The sequence below is a fragment of the Lissotriton vulgaris genome, chromosome 11 (assembly GCF_964263255.1).
Source record: "Lissotriton vulgaris chromosome 11, aLisVul1.2, whole genome shotgun sequence".
Lineage (NCBI taxonomy): Eukaryota > Metazoa > Chordata > Amphibia > Caudata > Salamandridae > Lissotriton > Lissotriton vulgaris.
Window position 1 is genome coordinate 176,292,981 of NC_141699.1, and position 25,805 is coordinate 176,318,785.

A 25,805-nucleotide genomic window follows, 5' to 3' on the forward strand; every position below is an offset into this window, starting at 1 on the left:
TCCTGGCAACCTCCCACGACGCCAGAGGGACTCCCACAGGAGTGTGCGGCGAGGCAGAGACGCCGTGGCGTGAAGGAGGTGCCCTAGAGGAGCCGCACCCCAACATCACCACATCCGCAAAGTCTGGATACGAACCAGTCTCAGCTGGAGCAGGCGGCGGCGCAGAAGGCCCTGCGCAAGGCGGGGAATCCGCCAACGTCCCAGGAGGAGGAGGAGACGCCAGCAAGGCCTGCAGAAACACGGCGTATGTCTCCATTTGGACTCTCGATGCCCCAACACCAGGAAACGGTGGATAGGATGGCACACGGGGCTGCATCACCCGCGGAGAGTCCACGCCCCGGCCGGCCGGGAACCAGCCCCTGGGGACAAACTGCGACACTTACCCATCGGGGAGCGCCGCTCACGCAACATCGAAGAAGGGCGAGGACGACGACCACGGCCGTATCTGAAGCCATCTGCCGAAATAGACCGAGGCTATGACGCGGACCTGGAGAGACGTGCCAAGAGAAGTTTCATGCAGCGCTCCCGCCGTGACTTCGGCTTCAACTGTCGACGCTCCGGACTATCAGTGGCACAGTGATCCTCCCCTAAACACCACATACAAATGAGGTGAGGGTCGGTCGCCGACATAAGACGCCCACAAAAAGAACAAGTTTTGAAGCCTGAAGGCATTCGCACACTGTCCCACAAAAAAGAAATCGGGAAAAAGGGAGGTCCCAAACAGGCCCGAAGGACCAGATCCGTGTTGCACGCAGAAAAGGAAAAAACGGACGTAGGCACGCCGGGGCGGGTCTTATGTGACGTCACGTACACGGACAACGCCTGGGCAGAGTCGCGTGATGTCGCCCTGCCCGCGGCGCGCAGGGTTGCTGTGGCAAGAAGGAAAATGCTACTTACCAGTATGCATCTGTTCTTGGCATGTAGAGCTGCAGAGTTGCACGCTGTGCATAGATAGCCAACTAGTGCTGGGCCCGGATGTTTGCAGTTTGTTGTTGTCCTGAAAAGTTCTTTGGAAGTCACGAGATAGGTGACTCCTCCTTAGGACCACATTGCGCATGGGCATCCACTCCATCCCCAGATTGTTTTTCGCCATTAGGTAAATGATGAAGCTTTGCAACGAAAGGAAAGATGCCCATGTAATTTGTATCTAATTAAGATAATACTGGAACAGACAAGAGTTGCCGGGGAGGCAGGTGGGCGTGTGCAACACTGCAGCTCTACATGCCAAGAACAGATGCATAGTGGTAAGTAGCATTTTCCGTTCAAGGCATATGAGCTGCAGATTGCACACTGTGCATAGAATGTATAGCAGTACCCACTCTTAGCGGCGACCACCCCTATCTGTTGCAGTAGTTTGGAATAATGTTTTGAGAACAGCCTGGTCCACATTAGCTTGTTGTTTTGTTTGCACATCTACACAATAGTGTTTTGTGAATGTGTGCGTTGTAGACCATGTAGCTGCTCTGCAGATGTCATCTAGGGGAATGTTCCCTAAAAATGCCATTGAAGCCCCTATTTTTCTTGTAGAGTGGGCTTTAGGAGGAACAGATAACCTACGTTTAGCTTTGTGGTAACAAATCTGTATGCATTTGACAATTCATCTAGCTATCCCAGATTTTGAAATGGGATTACCCTTGTGTGGTGGTGAGAAAGACACAAAAAGTTGTTTTGTCTGACGAAAAGGTTGTGTTCTTTCTATGTAGTATAGCAGTGCTCTTTTGACATCTAATGTGTGAAGAGCTCTTTCTGCTGCTGACTGTGGTTGCGAGAAGAAAACGGGCAGTTCCACAGATTGATTGAGATGGAATGGAGAAATTACTTTGGGCAGGAATTTTAGATTAGTACGTAGAACTACCTCATTTTGATGCATTTGCAAGAAGGGTTCTTGGATGGTTAGTGCTTGTAGTTCACTAACTCTCCGCAGAGAAGTAATAGCTACTAGGAAAGCAACTTTCCATGTTAAAAATTGTAATTCACATCTGTGTAAAGGTTCAAAGGGAGGTCCCATTAACTATGTGAGAACAACGTTTAAATTCCACACAGGCGAAGGTGGTACTCTGGGAGGAATTATTCTTTTAAGGCCTTCCATAAAAGCTTTAATGGCAGGCACTCTGATTAGAGATAGATGTTGTCTGTTTTGCAGATATGCTGCTATTGCAGCAAGATGTAGTCTAATAGACGTATAGGCTAAGTTACATCTTTGGAGATGCAGTAAGTATCCTATGATGTGTTGAATAGACACATCTAGGGGATTAATATTGTTGTTGTGAGAATATATCACAAATCGTTTCCACTTGGCCGCGTAACATGCCCTAGTGGTTGGACGTCTAGCTTTTTTAATGACATTCATGCAGTCTGGAGGAAGGTTCAGATATCCAAATTCTAGGACTTCAGGAGCCAGATCGCAAGGTTGAGCCAAGCTGGGCCCGGGAATCTGATCTCTCTACGGTTCTGTGTTAAGAGGTGTGGAGACAGGTGCAGTTTTTGGTGCGGTACTACAGACAGTTGTAGCAGTGTGGTGTACCACGGTTGTCTGGCCCACGTTGGAGCAACTAGGATGAGGGTCAGAGAATGCTGCTGTAGTTTGCGTACTACTAGTGGCATGAGTGATAGAGGTGGAAAAGCGTACGCAAATCTGTTTGACCAATTCATCCATATCACATTGCCTTTTGATAGTGGGTGTGGATATTTGGCCGTGAAGCTTGGGCATTTTGCGTTTTCGTGGGTGGCAAATAGGTTTATTTTGAGGTTGTCCCCACATCTGAAAGAATGGTTGAAGAACTTGCATATGAAGTTCCCACTCGGTGGGTCTGTTGTGTTTGACTAACAGATCCGCTATAGTATTTTGTACTCCCGGAACATGCTGGGATAGGAGGAATATGTTTTGAGGTATAGCCCACCTCCATATGTCCTGTGCTAGTTGAGTGAGTTGCAGGGAGTTTGTGCCTCCCTGCTTCTGTGTGTAATACATTGCTGTTATGTTGTCTGTGCGGACTAACACAGCTTTGTTTGCTACTTGCTTCTGGAAAGCTTTTAGTGCTAGGAATATTGCTAGTAACTCCAGATGATTGATGTGGATAATTTTTGTTGCGGTGTCCACCTGCCTTGCATGGTGTGTTGCAGTAGGTGGGCTACCCAGCCGGAGAGTGATGCGTCCGCAGTCAAGATTATCTGAGGAACTGGCTCTAGGAACGGTCGTCCCTTTGAAAGGTTTTTGGTGTTCCACCATTGGCAGAGAGCAATGAGTCAGACCGTCTATCAACACTAGGTCTGTTAAGTGACCTTGAGCCTGGTTCCATTGACGTGATAAGCACTCTTGTAGCGGACGCATTTGAAGTCTTGCATGGGGTACTATGAAGATGCTAGAGGCCATCATCCCGATGAGTTGCATGAACACTTGTGCTGGGAGGGAGTGTTGTAGCTGAAACTTTGTTATAACAGTTTACATGCTGGCTATCCTTCCTGGCTATCCTTGCTGGAGTGGGCTAAGCTAGCGCTGTTGAGGTGTTTATTGTGGCACCGAGGTACTGTTGTACTTTAGATGGCTGTAGATGAGACTTGGTGTGGTTTATTGTGAACCCCAAGTTGTGGAGCTGTTGGATGGTGTCATGAGTGTTTTCCATGCATTGATTGTATGAGCTGGCTTTTATGAGCCAGTCGTCGAGGTACAGGAAGACATGAATGTGCTGTCTTCGTAGATGTACTGCCGCTAGTGCTAAGCAGCACTTGGCGAATACTCTTGGTGCTGTTGTGACTCCGAATGGGAGTACTTTGAATTGATAGTGCTGCGCGTCTATTACAAATCTGAGATAATTCCTGTGAGCCTTGTGAATGGGAATGTAGAAGTATGCGTCCTTGAGATCTAGAGTAGCCAGGAAGTCGTTTTGCAGGAGGAGCGCAAGGACTTGTTGGAGTGTGACCATGTGAAAATGGTCTGACTGTATTGTATATGTTTAGCGGGCTGAGGTCTAAAATAGGCCTTAGAGAGACGTCCTTCTTTGGAATCAAAAAATATAGAGAGTAAACCCCCTTGTTGTGCAGAGGAACTGGTTCTATTGCACTTTTTTCTAGCAGGGATACTACTTCTTGCTTTAACAGTGATAGATGTTCTTGTGACATTGGACGCTGTTTGGGAGGTATGTTTGTGGGGGGGGGGGGGGGGGGGGGGGTAGATGTTAGTTCAAGACAGTAACCTAACTGAATAATTTGTCGTACCCACCTGTCTGATGTGATGTTGATCCAGGCAGGCAGTAATTGTTGAAGTCTTCCCCCCACAGGAGTGGAATGTTGGGGGGAAGGGGAGGAAAGCCATTGGGTAGGGGTAGAGGCAGAGCGGGAAATGTTTTTGTCTCTGTCTTTGTTACCCCTGTAACCCCCTCTCTGGTAGCCCTTAGTGAATGTGGATTGACCAGGGGTTTTGTAGGAAGTGGAGGGACTTTCTGAGGAGTAAGTAGCCTCTTGTGTTGCCTCTGTATGATGAGCGACGAAAGGAACGTCAGGGAGCTTGATGCTACAAGGCTCCCATAGATTTTGCTGTATAGGTGTCTTTTTTAATTTTCTCTAAAGACACATCAACATTTGGGCCAAATAAATGTGTCTCATTAAATGGCTGATTAAGGATGGAGTTTTGTACCTCAGGTTTAAAACCTGAAATACGTAGCCAGGCATGTCTACGTAGTAGGCTACTGGTATTGATTGCCCTTGAGGCGGTATCTGCAGCATCTAGGGCACAACGGATGGAAGTATTAGTGATATTTTTACCTTCCTGTATAAGTTCATTAGCCCTGTTTTTGTGTTTGTCTGGTAGGTGCTGCATTATGGTCTCTAGTTCATCGTAATGTGCCCTGTCATATCTTGACAGCAACGCTTGGGAGTTGGCAATGCGCCAGATGTTAGCTGCTTGTGCTGCTGTTCGCTTGCCGGAGGCGTCAAGGAGCTTAGATTCTTTGTCTGGTGGTGAGGCCTCACCTGTTGTCTGGGAATTAGCACGTTTACGTGCATTAGACACTACTAGAGAATCTAATTGTGCTGGACCTTTAATATAAACTGGATCTGCAGGGGCAGCTTTATATTTTTTCTCAATGCGAGGATTGAGGACCCTAGCCCTGACAGGATCCTTAAAAACCTCTGCTGAGTGCTTGATGACACCCTTAAGCATTGGAAAAAGGGCAGTAGACCTTTGTGTGTTATCAAAAGTGTCTAATAGGAAATCTTCCTCCACTGCATCGGAGTGTAAGTCCACCCCATGATATTGTGCAGCCCTTTGGACTAGTAGGTTAAACCCTATAGTGTCCTCTGGTGGGGAAGGTCTGGAAGGGTATACATCATCTTGTGGGACGTAAGGCACATCAGGGATGTTGTAATCATCCCATGCATTAGGTGACTGAGGGGGACTATTGGCCCCTTCTGGGTCGTGTGCACCACCACCTAAGTCGTCAGAATCTATGTCTACATCATCATCTGGATTAGTAGATGGTGTAGGTGAATGATGTGGTGGAGGAGGCGTAGGAGGCGGAACAGTATGGGGAGTTGGTGGAGAAGGGACCCTTAATGGAGAGGTTGCAATGTTCTTCTTTGGAGGGGGAGGAGGCGCTGATGCCTCAAGTGGTCTCTTCTTGGAGCTGAGAGTCAATTGTCGGGTTTTAGGATCCTTTACAAGAGTTTTCTGATTGGGATCCGGTGTAAAAAGTTCTTCTGAGTTCGGCGTCGAAGTTTTCGGCTCCGTAGGTTTTTTCGGCACCGAGTCGGTAGCTGGTGTCGGGTCTTTTGGCTTAGGAGTGTGCCCTTTTAAAAATGTCTTTTACCGGAACCAGTTTTTTTCGGTTCCGGGTGTTTTTTCGGCTCCGATGTATGTGAATCTGGCGCTTTGGGCGTTTTTTTACTCTGTTCCGAATGCGGTTTCGGCACCGATGAGCCGCTGCCAGTCTTCGGCGCCGTGCGATTAGGTGTCGGAGCAACGGTCGGCGTAGTAGAGGAAGATGGCTTCTTCTTCGGTGCCGGTATAGGATTGGCACCGGGAATAGGCTGGCTCGAGCCAGAGCCGCCTGAAGGCTTAGTGAGCTTCTTTGCCGGGCCCGAAGGCGGGGCGTGGGAAGCAGTGTCTCGGGGTGCACCCGGGCCCGAAGGTGAGGGTGTGACCAAAGCCTTTTTTGAGGGTGTCGAGGAAGGGTTGGGGTTGACGGTCTTACTTACGACCCGTTGAGCTGGAGTGATGTCCTCGTCGTCGGAGTCTTCGGCATCTGAGGATCCGATACTCTCTTCGGCGTGCTGGTGTTCTGGCACGTCGACGCCCTCTTCGAAGATGTCGTCGGGGATCGAAGCTGACGAGCGAGCCATAGATCTCCGGGCTCGTCGGTCCCGAATGGTTTTCTTGGAGCAGAATGAGGCACAAGCCGAACAGTCTTTGGCCTTGTGCTCCGGTGAAAAGCAAAGGTTGCACACTTCATGTAGGTCGGTGTGGGGAAACTTTGACCCACTTTGAGAACACTTCTTGAATGGCGTTCTTTCCATGAGCCAGAAAGCAAGGCCTAGGTAGGCCCGAAGGCCTTCGTCGACGACAGAAATCGAAGACTTCGAAGTGGTAGAGAATCGCGTTGATGTAGCGTGATCAAAGCAATACCGTCGAACTGGGTGAGGATTGCGCGCCGAAGGAAAATCGGTTCCAAACTGGAGCGCAGGAAACACATCCGAGCCCGATGGCGGAAAAAAACAATCTGGGAATGGAGCCAATGCCCATGCGCAATGTGGTCCTATGGAGGAGTCACCTATCTCGTGACTTCCAAAGAACTTTTCAGGACAACAACAAACTGCAAACATCCGGGCACAACACTAGGTGGCGATCTATGCACAGTGTGCAATCTGCAGCTCATATGCCTAGAACAAAAAGTTTCCGGATCCAGTCTCACGCAAGGGGGTAATTCTACGTGAAGGAATCTGTGGCTAGTAGTCTCTATCAGATAAGCCAGATAACCTCGGCCAAGCAGGGTGCCACCGAGGAAGCAATAGCCCTGCCCAGTGAGTCTGCCGTGTTAAGTCCACATCTGATGGCAAACTTTGCTGAGTCCCTGCCACTGACAATAGCCTGGGTCAAGATGTCTTGGTCCTCCTTGGAGACTTTAAAACATTGGGATGCTGTTTGACTGGGGTGTGAGCCTTGGTCAAGCAGCAGCCTTAATCCTGGTCAGGGTGAGGCAAAAGCCCACCATAAATTAACCTGAGCTCAACCCCCTGGTAGCTTGGTACAGAACAGTCAGGCTTAACTTAGAGGCAATGTGTAAAGTATTAGTGCAACACTTCAAACAGTAATAAAATGATAATCCCCACACAAAAAGGATAATGGAGGTATTTTTTAATAAATACCAACAAAACAACAAAAATCCAATCAGTGGAACCAGAATTATGCAACTTTAAAGATTTCAGTAAAAATAGCACCAAAAAGCGCAAAGGGTCAACTCTAAATATCTGGTTGCGCTTGACTGGGACAAAGTCACAAGTTAAGGCTGACAGAAATGGAGGACAGATAGGCTACAGGGACCCAGTTTGGCCCACTGAGCCAATTACCTTAAATGCTGGTTTGCGGAGTGTTGTGAGGATCTGCTTCGAAGATGTGTTGTGCAGCTGAAGCGATGCTTCGGTCCGGAGGTGCAGCGAGGCTGCGATGCAAAGGCCTGTGTCATTGTCGATGAAGGCTTGCAATGTGAAATCCGGTACCTGGGATGTGTCATGCAGTCGAGGCGATACGTCAGATTTGAGGAGCTGCAAGGTTGCGATACAGAGTCCGTCGTCGTCATTGAGGCGCCGGTCGATGAGGTATGAGAGGACCTGCGCAGGAAGATGTGCTGCGCAGCAGGGGTTCCAAAGAGGCAGCGGAGGTGATGTGGGTCGTTGCGACGGGTCCAATCCATGGAGCAGCGGCGATGTGTCTATTCTGCTTGGGCTTGCACCATTCAGAAGAGGAGATGCTTCGGTCCCATTGGATTCACAGAGAGTAGCAGAGCACCTCAAGGAAACTTCTAAGGGTCCAGGGCTGTGGTGGCACCACTTAGCCAGGTAGACTCACAGATGGTAGAGTCCAGGTGAAGGTGGAAGGTTGTTGGAAGCCTGCTGTGTCCCTGAGGCGTCCGATAATGACACCAGCCAACTAGCTCTTGGAGTCACTCTGGGATTGTCGGTACAAGAGATGTAGGTTCTTCTCACCCAGCAGGTCAGCACAGCAGGGCCGCAGTCTTTCATAGCAGCTGTCCAGCAGTTGAATTCCTTTCAGTAGCACAGCAGTCCTTCTTCCAGGCAGAGTATCCATAGGACCAGACGAGTACTGAAGAGTTGGTGTCTGAGGTTCAATATTTATACCCAACCGTCCCTTTAAAGTGGGGAGAAGCTTCTTGAGGCTGGTCTTTGAATCCTAGTGCGTGTGGCTGTCTGGGAGGAATACACAAAGCTGTCAACTACACCCAGTCATGTGACCCAGAGACAGGTTGCAGACACCAAATGGCTAAAGCAGAATAAATTGCAATTTGGCAGTGACCTGAGAATCACGTAAGTAATGTCTGGCAATGGCCTACTGGAGAAGTCAGGTTTGGAATCAGAGATGGCAATGAAATTATCTGGTTCATGTGAAATTTGAAAGTAATCAGTATAAACATATGATACATTCTCAAGGATACCTTCTAATTGGTAAAATACGGTACAGGTTTCATAGATACACAGAACTTTATCACATTCACCATGCTAGCTCAGGTTAGAGCCACTAAAAGGTGACCTTTTACAAGATGTGCTGGAGGTAGGCCTTACGTACAGCCTTGAATGAAGGCTCCCATAGCATGGAAAAAAAAGTATTTAACTTACAAGTTTAAATAGACTTTCAGACAGAATGAAAAAACTAACACTTTAGCTCTCCTAAGAAAGCTTTAATGACGAGGACAATGAAACAGATGCCAAAAGACATTTGTCTCATGCTGTCCTAGCTTTCAAAGGTATTGAAATAACGAAAAAATGAATGTCACATTTTTCCTAACTAAGAAGATAGGCAGCTGAAATTAAGGCCCAGGGCCCGTCAGAGTTCTGCTCAGATCTCTTTAGGAGTGACCCCACTTCTATCCAAGGTATTAAATGCTGCCGTGTTATCAGCTCCTCCACTGACCAGTTCATGGGCCCAATCAATCATTTTGCACAATTTCAAAAAGGGTGACCGAACCAACTCAAGATGCTACAATCCCATCTGCTTGATTGATACAACTAACAAAGTCTTGGGCCACGGGATCTTGGAAAGGCTACCGCTGTGAGCCAAGGAGAAGAACATAATTTCCGACCTAGAGTACGGGTTCAGGCCTGGCTTAAGTACCATCGACCAGTGCCTGAACCTGTACCTAATAACCCAGAAGTACACCATAGCTAAGAGAGGTACCCTATTTTGAGTGTTATGGACCTTACTTCAGCATTTGATCGGGTGAACCGTACAAAGCTTTGGGCAATGATGTCAATGGGGGTAGTCCCAGCACTGGTGACCTTTCTGGGGGATCTTCATAGGGATATGTCTGCGTCTGTGAGGTATGGATGTGATGGTTCCTGTAAAAGATCTTTTCCCATAACCTAGGGCATCAGGCAGGGGTGCATCCTAGCCCCCATTTTTGTTCACCATTTATATTAACCACCTAGAGGTTGCTGTGGTGGACAAAAAAGGTGACGTTCCTCGTATGGGCCCCGCACGTTAACAGTTCTGTTTTATGTAGTCAATGCTGTTCTCATATTGAGTACAGCAATGGTCGATGCAACTAATACTTGACACCTATGCAGATTTTATAGACCATTTACATCTTTCCATAAATCACACAACACCATGGGTAATGGTCATCGGTGCTTAGCTCACTAAACACCCTCTCCGAACCCAAGGAGATCAACTGCGGAGTACCCCAGGGATCATCACTCAGCCCCACGCTCTTCCACATCTACATGGCCCCCCTCATGGCCATCGTCAGACAGCATGGGCTCAGCATCGTATCTTACGCTGACGACACCCAGTTCATCCTCTCACTCATGAAGAATCCCAAAGACACCAGACTCCAGGAAGGAATGAAGAACATGGCAGCCTGGATGAAAGACAGCTGCTTGAAGCTCAACTTAGAGAAGACCGATGTCCTCATCCTCGGACTCTGCACCTCCGCCTGGGACAACCCCTGGTGGCCCTCTGCCCTTGGGAACCCATCCACCCCTACAGACCACGCTAGGAACCTCAGCATAATCCTTGACTCCTCCCTCTCCATGAACCGACAGATCAATGCCGCTGCATCCACCAGTTTCAACTGCCTGCGCAGCCTCCGTAAGACCTTCAAATGGATCCCCCCTGACTGCAGAAGGACCGTCACCCACGCACTCTTAACCAGCAGACTGGACTATGGCAACACCCTCTATGCCAGAATTAACAAGACCCTCCTACACAAACTCAAATCATCCAGAACGCCACAGCTAGACTTGTCCTGGGGACACCGTGCCACGAGCAAATGACTCAACACCTACGAGACCTCCCCTGGCTCCCCGTCGAAAGGAGGGTCACCTTTAAACTCCTCACCCAAGCCTACAAATCCCTCAACAACATCGGACCCAAATACCTCCACGAAAGAGTATCCTGCCACATACCCAAGAGGAACCTCCGCTCCGCTGACCTCACCCTGGCAGAAGTACCCCGCATCCGCAGAAATAGAACTGGCGGGAGAGCTTTCTCCAACATCGCAGCCAAGACCTGGAACGAGCTCCCTGTGAACATCAGACGCTCCCCGACCCTGCACACGTTCAGGAAGGACCTCAAGACCTAGCCCTTCAACTGATCCGGAGCTGCTCACCCCCCGCCGCGCCTTGAGACCCTCGTGGGTGAGGAGCACTATACAAACCTCCTGATTGATTGAAACGTAAAGCTCTATTTTGCAATAAAATTATCACTACACACAACATAATACTTGTAACTACTTGGGCACTTTGGATGATGACAAAAATTCATGGGGTCCCAGGTTCACTTCAAAAAGATTCATGTGTGCTCGCTCTCGGGTGTCAGTCATGAATTTTAATGCAAGGTTGGGCAGGAAACCAAACAAGGCCCTTAAGTTCATAATACCAAATGTGCGTCCGCCACATGTTATAAAAGGAACATTTAGTGTTTTAGGATTGTGGAGTCATCCAGGTTGAGGAGAATAGGTTTGCCAGATGTTTACTGGCTGTCCGCAAAGCATTCAACCTTTGCTGCCCTCAAGGAATTGGGTCTTAAATACATCTCGACTACTGTAGCACTAAGACATTTGTTAAGGTGGATACCTATGGTACAAGAGTGAGTCAACCCTGAACAGAGCGATTATTATTGATTGTCCTACCCCTGGATAACGTAAGAGCGATTCCATGGCTTGCTTTATAAAAAATGACCTTACGATCTTGGGTCGTCCAGACTTATATGCATGCCCGAAAAGAATAATCAAAGCAGATTACGACAGGGTTAAAACCCCTTTTTCCATTTGTCTACTGCATTAAGGGAAGGAAACTAATCAGAAAAATTTGCTGCCCATGCTCATTGCCTGATTAAAACACTGCTCTCAACTGAACCACACCCGACACAGGTGACCATTGTCTATGATTGCCTGCAATTGACAAGGTATAGGTTGAATCTTTTAGTACAATTATTCAGTGTCTCTAAGAGTTGGTCTGCTCATGGTTCACTAGGCCCTTGTGGGTGCGATAAAACTTAGGCCCAGACTATTTTACATTTTGTATTGTCTTGTCGCATTTTATTTGGACGAGAAAAATATTTTCAATACCTCTTTTAAAAGATTTAAAATGTAAACACCGGAGACAAGCTGTGCTACACCTCCTGATGCTTAAGGATGTTTACACTTGTGTTTGTGGAGGTAATTTTCTAAGCAGCGCAATAAGGAATCGGAAGGCATGGAATTAATTCTGCCATGGGCCCGTAATAGAAGTCAGCTAGATTGAAGAAATTGCTATGTGCTTTTACAGCACTCTACTCAGTTATTACCCACAGACCTTTATGAGTTGTGATCTTTAAAAAGGCGTCCCCTCCTTGTTCCTTAGACAGAGCACAGTGGACCCAGCTGAGATTTTTGCACTGTCCCGGATATTTGAGGATATATTTCATACTGAAAACGGTACCACGATTTTAGTTGTAAAGTCTCGAATACAGGTCGTACTTCACATTGTGTGTTCACTGAAGTTTTTTTGGACACTTAATATGTGTTTGTATGTCTTTATGGTTTTTCTCTAATTTAATACAACTAATAGCATTGTACTGTATTTTGTGTTCCAGTTGTTAATTGCTTTTATGTATCTTTTATGGTTATATTTTAACTGAGTAAAGAATGATGATTTTATCTCTCTTAAGAAAGCTTTAATGATTAACACAAGGAAACCGATGCCAAAAAAGACATTTGTGACATGAAGTACTGGGTTTCAAAGGTACTTTAGTAAAGAAACAATGAAGGCCACATATTTCATAACAAATTAGATGAGGCAGTAGTGTTCTTTTTTGGCACACCCACAGTTCAATCCACTTCTCCAAAAACCAGATGCAGAATTTTTGCCCGTTGTAGGCTTAAAGTAGTCTTGAGGGAGAAAGATTTCCTTTAGGACATTTGTACAGTACAAAATATGCCCAGATGCCCAGAGAGTACGTTTTGAAAAGCAAGGCTGTCAATCTAGAGATGGAAAACCGTGATGTAGAATCTTGCCAGAGATTATGAGCAGGCAAGCAATGCAAACTGTCTGGCCTTTTCTTGAGAGGAATCTCAATCCATCCTTTCCTGCCTATGCAGTTAATACACTGTCTTAGAATATCTCTAACGGTTATGAATCTTGGATGAATCCCTTCCTGAGCAAGGATTTCTCACATAAACTAAACACCTCTGCACAAATGTGTAGCCATTATGTGCCTCAATGTAATAATAGAATGGGAATGGCAACAGTAACGCATCTTCTTGCACTTTTGTTGTGGTGGGACCTTGTAGCAATAGTTCTGCTCTTTTTTACCTGAGACTCTGTTTAGCCCTCATGCGTGCTCCATCTCTTCCATTCAGGGTCCTATACAGTATTAACTGCCCTATGCTATTAAACAAAATGGCATGAGCATCCAGAAGGTAAAACGCACACATTGAATGATCATTCTTCCAAGACTATTTTCCACCAAAGAAAATAATTCTACTTTCAAGAAAAACTGTTGCATTAAGCCTAGAAACTTCAAATGAAGCTCAAACTTTTCAAAAACGAGTTAATGGAAAACATAGTCCATAATCAAATAGAGATGGGTTCATGCATCTTTGGAGAAAAATGTAATAGCCTAATCTGGTCTGCTGGACATTCTTGGACAGCAAAGTTTCTGGATTACTTAAAGCAGCAGTGGCATTTTTTCAGGAGGAATATCATCCTTTGAACAGCACTGTCTGCATAGTTTCTCCCTTTGTTAGCACAGTTTTTGTAAGACAAATGTGTTCTATAATGGATGATTTTACTGTATCTTTTTAAACATTAAAGAAATCAAAAAATACTTCGATTTATATATATATATATGCTTTTTTACTAGATTATTTTCAAACATACAAACATTATCCATTGATGTCGACAGTCAAAATTTGTATAATATTAACACTAGTTGAGAACTGATTATAGAGCACTTTCTGTGGGATACTACAGAAACATTGCTGGGTTAGCTCTTTGGGGTGATACTACACCAAAACGAATTTAAGAGTGACAGATTCACATAGCATGAATTCAATTAGAAATATTTTTCACTCTAAAAAGTGATCTTTTTATTTTATTGACTCTCAAAATTACTTACTTATAGGTATGTACTGAGCATTTGTTAGATCCATAATATTTAATTATGCTGTTTTATACATTTAACTTACAGATTTGATTTTTTTTATGACGGAGAACTGTGAGAATCTCTTTATGGATTGCATTTTATTTTGCAGAATGCGATTGGTAATTTGCTTCAGCTTCAAATTTTCTTCTCAACTGTCACACATTCAGTGGCAAAATAGAACCTTTGACATACAATAATAACGTACCTGGTGAGAGAGTCACATCTAAACGAACGCTCTTCCATTGTAATAAACTTGACCCATTGTAGTGCACTGCTCGCCCATTACTGAAAATCAAAGTCAACGAACATTCAGATTGTTGACCATTTAAATATGCAAATACTAAGATACTGAAACTTTCCTTCTTTTGTTTTACAACAGTATGGTTCTGAATACCTCCTGGTTTATGCATAAGATGTATTTTCAATTGAAATGACAAAGATAAATAACCAAGTCAGCCTTCACTAGCTGAACAATTACATTTTGTACAACTATCAGAAGACTGAAGTTAACAGTTGGCACATTGCTCTACACTGCCATACAGAATAGTCTTAACTAAGTGGTACAGCAAAGTCTACAAATAAAAATCTTTTAAAATGTGCACAAAAACAATACCCATCTAGATACAACATAAATCCTAAAATAATACATACGCAACATTAAAAGAAATAAAACATTTAGACAATATATTTACTAATTAAAAAATACTAAACATCTCAAAGAGTATTTTGAGGACTTTTCAAACAGAATGCTGAATAGCTTTTTAATATCACGTAACAGAAACAAATTACCCTGGAATTGTGCACCTTTAGCTACAATAAGATACCACTCCATGCGCCAACCTCAGTTCATGACTCTTTTTTCCAAACCAGAAGCAGGGAGCCAAACTTGGGTGGAATGACCGCTGCACCAAGGTGAGGTCCTGAAGGGTCTCTGTGATGTGAGAATACAGTTCGCAGAACAGAGATGAGGCAGGATTTGTGAAGGAATCTGTGGCTAGGTAAGAGTCTGCCCAATAAAGTGTTATCGAAGATAAGTAACTTGTTTATCTGATAGATGCTTCTAGCCGCAGATTTCTTACCTTAGACTAGATACCAAAGCAATCTTTCTCCAGATGTCGATCTGCAAATTGTGTAAACTAAAAGTCCTGGAGGACCAAACGGGCAAAATGCCCATCATGCATGATCGGACTGTCTAGACGAGTGGCCTTTAAACTTTTTAATGCCTCGCCCCCGTGAAGAAATAAAATTCATCGGGCCCCCCATAGAATCTTACACAATCATTCTATTAAATTGGCAATGTTTAAACAGGTCTCGACTTACTGAAACACAAAACATATTTAAACATTGTTGGTAAATTCTGTTACTGTTTAAAAATACAACCGAATACATGATTGACAAACATACTATTCTGGTCAGGCATTCCTTAAAAATGTGTAAAAGTATCCACAGTGTTACTATTAGAAATGAGGGTGGGATTTTCGAAGAATTTTTGGAGCCCATTCCTTTTTTAACCCCTTCTATGCTGATGACTGCCCCCAGCCGTCATGCATCATGGTGCTCGTGTGCTGATGACGGCTGGGGGCCGTCATGAACCCGCCCACTCGGAAAATTGCCGCACAGGCGCAGAATCGCGGCCGCGCCCAAGGGGTTAAACATTCTTCCAGTTAGGATATCAATGACAAAATATGTTTGTGATGGCAAATTACAAGGCGATTACTGCTGCTTATTTATTTCCTGCATAAAAAAGCACTCCTATCAGCATAATGCTTCTTTTGGCCATAGCCTGGAGCTCCCCAATGGGATGACTTGAGGCCTGCCTAAGTGGCCCGCTCCACAGTTTGAAGACCCCAGGTCTAGACAGTAATGTTTGGCAAATTTGCAGCGATGCCCACGTAGCTGCCTGACAGATGTCCAGAACTGGGACTCCTCTAGCTAGTACAGTGGTCTCAGCTTTGGCCCTGATGAAATGAGCTCTCAAGCCCTCAAGGAGTTGCTCTTCTGTCATTGAATAGCAGATTTAGATACAGAGGATACTCCATCTGGAGATGGTTCTTTTATGTACTGCCTTTCCTTTTTCGCACCCACAAATCCAACAAAGAGTTGATTGTCCATCCACAAATCCTTTGTACAATCAATGTAGAACAACAATGCTCTTTTTTGATCCAGGCTGTGGAGTTCCTGCTTTTCCTTGGTAGGATGAGCGGGGAAAGAAAGAAGGTAGTGTGATGTTCTGCCAGATGTGAAAAGGTGTGACCACTATTGTTAAGAAGGACGCACAAGTCCTAAGGACCAACTTATCCAGAAAAAAGGTTGTGCATGGGGGGTGAACTGTAAGCGCCTGCAATTTGCTAACCCTCCAGGCAAATTTTATAGCCACAAGAAAGATGGTTTTGACGGTAAGCAGTCTTAGAGGCCAGCTATGTAACGGCTCAACCGTGAACAAATGATGAACACATGCAGTAAACCTTTCAGGAAACTGGTGACAACAGGTGACTTGAACAGGGAGGGTTGACTGAGAAACTGCAAAAAGGTTAAGGAGATGGCAGACAGAGTACCATTTTTACTGCGCCTAAATTAAAGGCCTTGTTGAGCAAGGGATAAGGAAAACAAAAGGAATTCAGACAAGGGTGCAGACAGAGGATCAACGGATTTGGCGGCACACCAATCCACAAATTTGTTCCATAGTAAGGCGTTTAACATTTTCATGGAGGGATGCTTGACTGCCAGGATGACATCACATACATTCTCGAAGTCGAGGGATTTGCACCGTCGGGTGCAGGTGCTTACCCTGCTGCTGTGATAGGAGAACCTCCTGCAGGGACAGCTTGGTCGGAGAAAAGATGCTCATGCCCAGGGGTTCGGGATATCAGACTCTCCTTGCCCAATCCGGAGCCACTAAGATCACTTGGGTCCGGTCGCTGATTTTCTTGAAAACTCTGGACAGGGGTGGGGTATGGGAAAAGGCAGACAGCGCACAGAAGAGCTGACATTGCTCACTCTCTGCAGTGGAGAATAGATCTAACCAAGGTACTCAATATTTCTGAAGAGACCTTGCACCTTCTTCAGATAAAGACACCATTTGTGATCCACTAGGCATCGACAAATGAGTATGTGCGCTCTTGTGTTCAGAGAGCCTGCCAGATGTTGAACAAACCATGGAAATGACATGATGTTCGAGCCATATCCAGGAATGCAGGGCCTCTTGACACAAGGTTCACAACCCCACCCTGCTTGTTGCAATATCAGATGGCGGTGTTGTTGACCGTGAACACCTGAACAGCCTTCCCTTGATGGAAGGAAATAAGGCTTTAATTCCAGACAAATGACTCTCAGTTTTAACAGGTCGATGTGGGATTGTTAAATTCTGCTGGAGGCCAGAGGCCTCTGATCTACACCTGTCCCAGAAGGCCGCCCCAACCCAGGAGCAATGCATCTGTCACTACAGTTAGTTCTAGATAGAGAAGGGAGAGGGTCTGCAACTGACCCAATCACATTCCATCTACAGATGTTTTGCAGTGCCCGATGATATCTGGACCAGATCAGAGTTATTCTGATGCTGTGACCACTGGAACTTCAGATCCCCCTGCAGTGCCTGCATAGGTCAACGGGCATGTTTTACTAGCAGCATACAGGAGGGTATGAGACTCAGTAGCCTCAAAGTTAGTCTCACCAAAATCAAGGATAGAGGTTGAAAGTTCATAATCGGAGCCCAAATATACTTAACACACTGTTCCGTATGATAAGCTCAAAACTGCACTTTATCCAGATAGCACCGATGAAAGGAAGCATACAAGAGCGCGTGAGGTGTGACTTCGGAAGTTTGATAGTGAACCCCAGAGAATGTAGGGGCGATTCAGCTTTCAACAGCAGGTTGTCGAGGTAGGGGAGGACTGGAGCCCCTGACCTTCACAGATGTTAAGCAACTACCACCATCATCTTTGGGAACACCTATAGGCACTCATAAGGATAAAGGGGAGCACAGCAAATGGATAATGCTCTTGGTCTACCGTGAGGTGCAGGTAACCCCTTTGGGCAGGCAGGACAGGGATATGGAGTAAGCATGCTCCAAGTCCAATGCTACCATTCAGTCTCCAGGGTCGAATACTGTCAGTATCCGAGTCAAAGTGAGCATTATAAATTTTTCTTTTTTCTGGAAGTAACAGAGAGGGCCCAGGATGAGAGCAGGATGGAGGCCCCCATCCCTTTTCGGCACCAGAAAGTAGCGGGAATAGCAAACACGACCTACTTCTTATGCTGGCACCCTCTCAATCGCTCCTTTGGCCAGGAGAGCCAGTATCTCCTGTCGCAAGAGTCAAAGGAGGTCCTCCGTCAGCCGATCAGTGGCAATTGGAAAGGGAAGGCATAGCCTCCTCACTGGACAATCTGAAGCACCCATTTGTCCAAAGTCACCTTCTGCCATTGGGACTGGTGGTGCCAACTCCTGCCACCAACTGGGTGCCCATGATGGTATTAGGACAAAGTAAAGAGGTTTTGGGATTGCATTTGCCAGGAGGGGGTTGGCAGATTGGGCCAAACTCTGGTTCGCACAAGGCTTGTGGGAGCCACATCCATGGCCATGAAAGGACTGTGGTGCCTGCTGGCCTTGGTGGCTAGGCGACAGAGACGCAGCCGATAGCCCCTACTGTAGCCACGAATGGGTGGAAAGAGATGTGGCTGTCGTGGGGCCATGGTGAGCACCAATGACCTACCAGTGGCCCTGCTTCTTTATAACACTCTAGTTCCGAATCAGCCTTGTTGCCACAAAGGGTTGCCTGGACATTCCATGAAAGTCAGTTGCCCTCAGCAAGGCGTGCTATCAGAGCGCGCCCGTTGAAGCAATAGCCCATTTAGTCAGTTGCATTCAATCAGCATCTGATGGTGAACTTTGCCGCATATCTCCCGTCAGCAATAGCCTGGGAAACATATGGCTCAGGATTCCTCCAAGACCACAGGCAACACTTGTGCAACCGTATCCCACACAGTATGAGAATAACGGCAATGCAAGGCTAGGGCAAGAGAAAATCCTCTTTCCAAAGGTATCAAGCTTTTTAAATTCCCTATCCGGTGGAGTGGTAGTTGAAGCCTGGACCACCAGGTTCTCGGGGTGGGATGCTGGGAGAGGAAGGCTGGACATCAGTGAGGGCTTCATTGAAGGGTCCTAGGCGTTCTGAGATGGGGATACCCCAGGCTGAAGCACCTCTGTCAAGATATTGGTCTCAACCTCAACCGTGGGAAGATGAAGGTCCAGGGTTTGAGCCACCCTCTGGACCACCATTGAAGGGAGCTCCCTTCTCCATAGCCACTGTTAGAGGAGAGAGGTGTCAAACCAGTGGCATCAACCAGTTCCTCATACCAGGTGTCGTCGGCCATGGAGTCTGCTAGGGGGTCAGAATAGCCCTGGGGATCCTAACATCCCCTGTATATGTGTTCCTCAAAGCGTCTTTCCGTGAAAGAGGGCTACATCTCCAATTCAGGCTGTGTGGGGCTGGTCGAATCTGGTTCGACTCTGTATCAGAGTCGGAAATCACGATGAGTTTGGCTTCGGCAGTGCTGGGAAATAGTGCCACTGGAACAGTCCGTGGAGAAAGTTGCGAATTAGTTCTAGTAGGGGTGGATCCGGATCCACTAACAGACCCTGAGAGCCTGACTGTAGACACCCCAGAGTCTCTCCCGAACACGTAGAGCCCAAAGGCGTTACAGAAGGGTCGATACCCAAAAACGAGGCTCATGGCCTCATAGAATTTTCGGATTTGGGTGGGATCGCTCCAGAAATTTGGGGAAGTGCAGAGCGGACCCAGTGTCAGGCATGGACGCCACAGGGATGAGGTGGGAGCGGATTTGTAGCATCACTCCTGCAAAGAGCGTTTTGACTTCTCGTGGGACTTACCTGAAGAAGTTGAGATCGAGACGATGGCTGACCGGAGCGATAGAGAGTGGTCCCAAGACATCTCTCGCAAACAGGATCTGGAGTAGTGCGAAGTTGAGTGGCGAGCGCCCAGAAGCTTCATGACCTGCTTCCGGATGGCCTTCATATTCATGGTCCAGTTCCAAGCACCACAGATACACCAAGTGGGAGTCTGTCACAGACATTTGCCAGTGACAAGCATCACAAGGCTTGAAACTGGTGCACAAGTTACTACTTGTGTAACAATATATCTGTAAGAGACATTAGTAAGCGATAGATTCCTTACCTTAGAATATCCCCAGGCGTCAGACTGGATCCGCAAACTTTTGCGTAGAAGTACCCTTGCGCGTCGGTAGGCGTCGTCAGCGGCTCCGCGTCCGCCGTCCGCGTCGTGGGCGCCGTGATGACGTCGTCGGAGTACTTAGACGCCGCCTCCGAGTGCTGACGTCAGTTCTTAGCCACAGCGTTTCCGCGCCAGAAGCGCAGAGCCATGACAAAAACCAACACTGGTGCCATGAAACTAGGGCCCTGAAAGGGGATGACCTTAACCCTAGATATCGGTTCGCAGAACGGGGAGGGTGGGTGGGTCGGTAAGGAATCTATCACTAACTAATGTCTCTTACAGATATATCGTTACACAAGTAGTAACTTGTGCATCTGAAAGAGACACGTTAGTGATAGATTCCTTACCTTAGAATAGATACCCCAGCAATACCATCTCCGTGGTGGTGGGTCTGCGAACCAATGATCACACCAGAAAGTCCTGGAGGACGGAACGGCCAATATAGCCGTCCCTCCGCACTTGACTGTCCAGGCAATAGTGTCTTGCAAACGTGTGCTGCGAGGCCCACGTAGCTGCCTGGCAAATGTCCTGCAAGGGCACACCTCGGCCCAAGGCAGTTGTAGTGGCCGTGGCTCGAGTGGAATGAGCCCTCAGCCCAACAGGGGGTTCCTTCTTAGCCAAGGAGTAACACGCCTGGATGCACAAGATAATCCACTGGGAGATGGTCCACTTGTGCACCGCTTTCCCTTTCTTAGCGCCAGCGTACCCAACAAAGAGTTGATCATCCACCCGGAACTGTTGTGTGCGATTCAGATAAAATGAGAGCGCACGTTTTGGGTCCAGACGGTGGAGCCTCTCCTCCTCTCTCGAGGGGTGCGGAGGCGGAAAGAAGGTGGGCAAGATAATGGAGTGTCCGATGTGGAAGGCCGTGACAACCTTGGGCAGGAAGGAAGGTTGTGTACGCAACACCACCTTGTCTGGATGAACAGATAGGAAAGGTGGAGTAGAAGAAAGATGTGGAAGGCTGTGACTACCTTGGGTAGGAAGGAGGGCCTTGTCCGTAATACAACCTTGTCCGGATGGACTGAAAGGAAAGGAGGCTTACAAGACAGAGCCTGGAGCTCACTCACTCTCCTGGCAGAGGTGATGGCTACCAGGAAGGCAGTCTTCAAAGAAAGAAGGCGAGGAAGACAGTTGTGAAGTGGCTCAAAGGGAGCGCACATCAGAAACGTAAGAACCAGGTTCAAGTCCCACTGAGGCATCACGAAGGGAACAGGAGGAAAGGTATGAGTGATGCCCTTCAGGAATCGATTAACGATAGGGGACTTGAACAAAGAAGGTTGGTCAGGCAGCCTCAGAAAGGCTGAAAGAGCTGAAAGATAGCCCTTGACAGTGCCCAGAGCAGAGCCCTGCTGGGCAAGAGAGAGAAGAAAGAGGAGAACCTCCGAAAGACGGGCATTGAGGGGATCCACAGCCTTTGCTGTGCACCATGCCACAAATCTGTTTCACCTGCAGGCGTATACCGACTTTGTGGAGGGACGCCTGGCTGCCAGAATGATGTTGCAAACTTCAGAAGGCAAGTCAAATGGCCTCAAATGTCGCCGCTCAATCTCCAAGCATGGAGGTGGTGACAGGACAGGTTCGGGTGGAGGACCGTCCCCTGCTGCTGCGATAGAAGGTCCTCCTGAAGAGGCAGACGAACCGGGGGATCGACTGATATACTGAGTAGCTCGGGATACCAGTATCTTCGTGCCCAGTCCGGAGCCACATGGATGACTTGTGCCCGGTCGCGCTTGATCTTCTTCAGCACTCTGGGCAGAAGTGGTATAGGCAGAAAGGCGTACAACAGACCGCAGCTCCACTCGCGACGAAAAGCGTCTCCGAGCGAGTGCCGCCTTGGAAATTCCAACGCGCAGAACTGATGACATTGCGCGTTCTCTTCGGTGGCGAATAGATCTAACCAAGGCTCTCCCCATCGCAGAAAGAGGCCTTGCGCCACGTCCGAGTTCAGACGCCATTCGTGATCCATCGAGCACCGACGGCTGAGTTCGTCCGCCCTGGCGTTCAGAGAACCTGCCAGGTGTTGAACCATCAGAGTCACGCCCTGATGTTCCAGCCATTGCCAGAGGAGCAGAGCCTCCTGGCAAAGGGTCCACGACCCCACTCCACCCTGTTTGTTGCAGTACCACATGGCGGTAGTGTTGTCCGTGAACACTTGCACTGCACTCCCTCGACAGACGGGAGGAATGCCTTCAGTGCCAGACGAATCGCCTGTAGGAGAGTAGGGTCTGCAATCCTATGATCACCCCAGATTTTTGCTTTTTGCTTCACTGGTTTACAACTTCCCTGGCTGTGGGCCTGCTAATCAGACCCACAGCCTAGCTGTTCTCTCACTAAATTGACACGTGTACCTTAGGTGCATTTACCAATTGGTACTGGCCACCTTATCAGACCCTGTAACTCAGGGCATAGGTGTACCCAGGGCCTACCAGCGGCTGCAGCATGTATTATACCACCCCTGGCTGGTCATCTAAATCTGACAACTGGCTGCACGACAGCTGGGGCAAGGTGGTGTAATCACTCTTTGCTTTAGATATCGTATACCTATATCTAACCCTAAAATGGACACATGGATTCCTATCAGTCACTCCTATGGCAGGCCTTAACAATCCTGAAGGCAGAGTGCTTGGAATCATGTGAGATGGTGCTCTGGCATGAGCTGAGCCCGTTTGCAGCTTGCGGAACCAAGTCCTAATAGCTGTTCCATGATAACGCATACCATATACTCTTAAGTGCATTATAATCCTCGCGGTTATTTGCCTACTCTGGTATCGCTTTATCAAAACATGTCGAGTAAGGTGTTATACGAATTTGGATACTAACCCCTCGCCAATTCTGGCGACGGGGTTAGCATTCCACCCTTCTAGAGGGACACGACATGTATGTAACTGTGAACCCCGGTTAAAGTTAACTCGAGCCTCAGCATCACAAAATGGATGCTGCCACCACAGACACAAGTCTGACCTCCTGCTGCTGGGAGTCCTTCCAGCGAGGAGAGCTTGGACAAAGGGTTTCCTGTCAGTGGCGGTGCTAGCACCATCCCAGACAGGGTTTTGTGCATCATGGGTAGGCAGGGCTGAATAGGAAGGTGACTGCAAGTGGCACCCCGGTGCTCACTATGCATAGGCCGGCTAGAACCAGTTCCAGGGGCACACCCGCCCCTGAGCTGGGGAAAGCCCGGCATGGGAGAGGGGTGTAACCACCCCCCTTCCTGGTCCCACCCATGGGCAGGACCTAGTCCCGTACCAGCCCCTTTCTTTAGTATAAAGGTGGGAGCGGGACCCTTCCAGATCAGATCATCTTTAAATCCTGAAACTACTTTCTACGAAAGGAACTCAAGACTTCTTCTTAAGATTTCTCCCTTGTGACTAAGGAGTAGTCACCCTGCAGCAGCAGGCACCAACTAAGTATCTTGCAGTTTGCTAAGACGTCCTTCCTCCGGAACCAGACTGACCAGCACGACGAGACCCGGACTCCCTGCCCTCTCTGACCTCAACCTGCCTCTACAGCACAGCTGAGAACCGTAGGTGCGACGAGACCAGAGGACCCGGCGACCATCAGAACCAGCACGACACTGACCTAGCACGACCACCGAGGGACCCTCGAGTGGGTGCACTGGGGTAAGAGAAGCCCCAACCCCAAGCAGCACGAGCACCGAAGACCAGCCCCCCAGCATCCACCAGATCTGCGTGGGGCCCTTTTGCTTCTGTGTCGCTTGCCACGTTGTCCGGTCACTTGCCCGTTGGCTAGTGACCCTCCAGACGACGATCTACGTTTGTTACACCGCTGGTCTAGCTCCTCTACACTGGCCCTAGTCTCCTCCTGAAGGGGACCTTCCTCGGACCCTCCTGGTCCATCCAAGACGCCATTTTGTGTCGCCACGTGGGCTTGCCGTAGCCAAGGCTTGTTGCCTCCTTCACCGGATCCAGCATCGCCAGCAGCAGACATCCGACGTGGGACAGCTCGCAGACCTCCAGCCTGGTCGACATCAGCGCCCCTGGTCCGTGCAGCGGCAGAATCCAGTGTCACCTCTTCGCCTGGCTGAGTGACCTCGTCCAGTGCCATCCTGGTGCCCACCTAATCACTGGCTAGTGATTCAGAACTTGGTCCCCTCTGCTTACAGGTACTCTTCTTCAGCTGATCCAGTCCTTGGATCAGCCCGGAACATCTTCACTGGTCGCCTGCCAGCAACTTCCACTTCAGGCTCCTGGTTCGTCAACGAGGATTACCGACGACACTTGAACCCTATGCAGCCGCAGCCCCTGGGCTAGGTAAACCGAGTACCACGGTGCTCCAGTGTAGACCAACTCTCTAAGTGTCTAGATCCACTTTCGTTTTTGACCTACCTAGTCGGGTTCGCCCGAGAACACTAACTTATGCATTTACTAGTATCCATAGACTTTGTCCCGCATTACGCGTGAGAGTTTCCTCTCTGCACACGACGTCCCTAGGCCTCCTGCTTCTAATCTAAGGGTTCAGCATTGTAGGTCCAGCGTTTCTAAAGTCTATGAGAGTAGTACTTACCTGCTAGTAATTTCGCATTCCACTTTTGTAGTGCATGGTTTTCCGTGCCCCTCGGGCATTTGTGGAAATTGTGCGACTTTCAGTATTTCTTTAAGAGCTTTGTATTGTACCTAGCACCCTGTCCTCATAAAGAGTCCAGGGTTGTTGTGTTCTAAATAAATATCCTTTTATTTTCATAACAACTTGTGTGGTGTCCTTTCACTTGGTGTTCAAGGGGTATATGTGGTGGTATAACAGCTGGCTTAACACACCCTCTAGAGTTTAGCCTAAAGACTGCTCTTGTCCATGCTACTAGGATAGCTGGTCTATAAGGTTGACTTACACCAATCATCAATAAGGGTTGTTTGGACTGATACATAGTGATCACTAGAATAGTGAGCACTGCATATCAGGCCAACTTCTCACATCGCCCGCAGCTCTAACAGATTGATATGGAGCCGAGACTCCGCCGGAGACCAGAGTCCTCTGATCTCCGCATCTCCCAAGTGGCCTCCCCAGCCCTGGAGGGACGCGTCCGTCACAACTACGTGCTCCGGTTGGGGAAGGGAGAGGGATCTGCCGTTGACCCAATCGCGGTCCGTGAGCCACCACTGCAGCTGTCTCGCAGTGCCCTCCGAGATCAGGACATGGTCGGACAGGTTGCCCTGATGCTGGGCCCACTGAAACTTCAGGTCCCACTGCAGAGCCCGCATCCGCCACCGTGCGTGATGCACCAGAAGGATGCAGGAGGCCATCAGCCCCAGAAGCCGCAGCGTCAACCTGACCAAAACTCGGGATAAAGGCCCGAAGATCGGAATCAGAGCCTGTATATCCCGAACCCGCTGTTCGGGCGGGTAAACCCGAAACTGCGCCGAGTCGAGAATCGCTCCGATGAAAAGGAGCTTCTGAGAGGGGCACAGGTGTGACTTCGGCACATTGATGGAAAATCCCAGCTGGTGCAGGAGATCCGCCGTAGTCTGGAGGTGGCTGACTGCCGGAGTTCGAGCCGCCTGCGGGACCGCTCCCGCCTGGCCTTCCTCGAAAGGGCCCGACAGTCGGGGCAGGCCTCGTCGTCATGGTGGACGCCCAAACACGTCGGGCACAGGCGGTGGGGATTCGTGACCGACATGGTACGGTCGCACTCGTCGCAATGCTTGAAGCCGGGCATCCCTACAGGCACCGTCGGAGTCGTACAGACTTCG

The 25,805-nt window shown here is 48.1% G+C and overlaps 1 protein-coding gene across 1 annotated transcript in view; it reads right to left on the bottom strand.

The window, feature by feature from the left end:
• The window catches only part of HECTD4 (HECT domain E3 ubiquitin protein ligase 4), a 2,691,195-nt gene that overhangs the window by 1,302,733 nt on the left and 1,362,657 nt on the right, over positions 1–25,805 (bottom strand). The window contains exon 51 of the mRNA XM_086943079.1: positions 14,058–14,137. Within this exon, the coding sequence (XP_086799205.1) occupies positions 14,058–14,137 (80 nt within the window). The remainder of the gene's footprint in view (positions 1–14,057; positions 14,138–25,805) is intronic.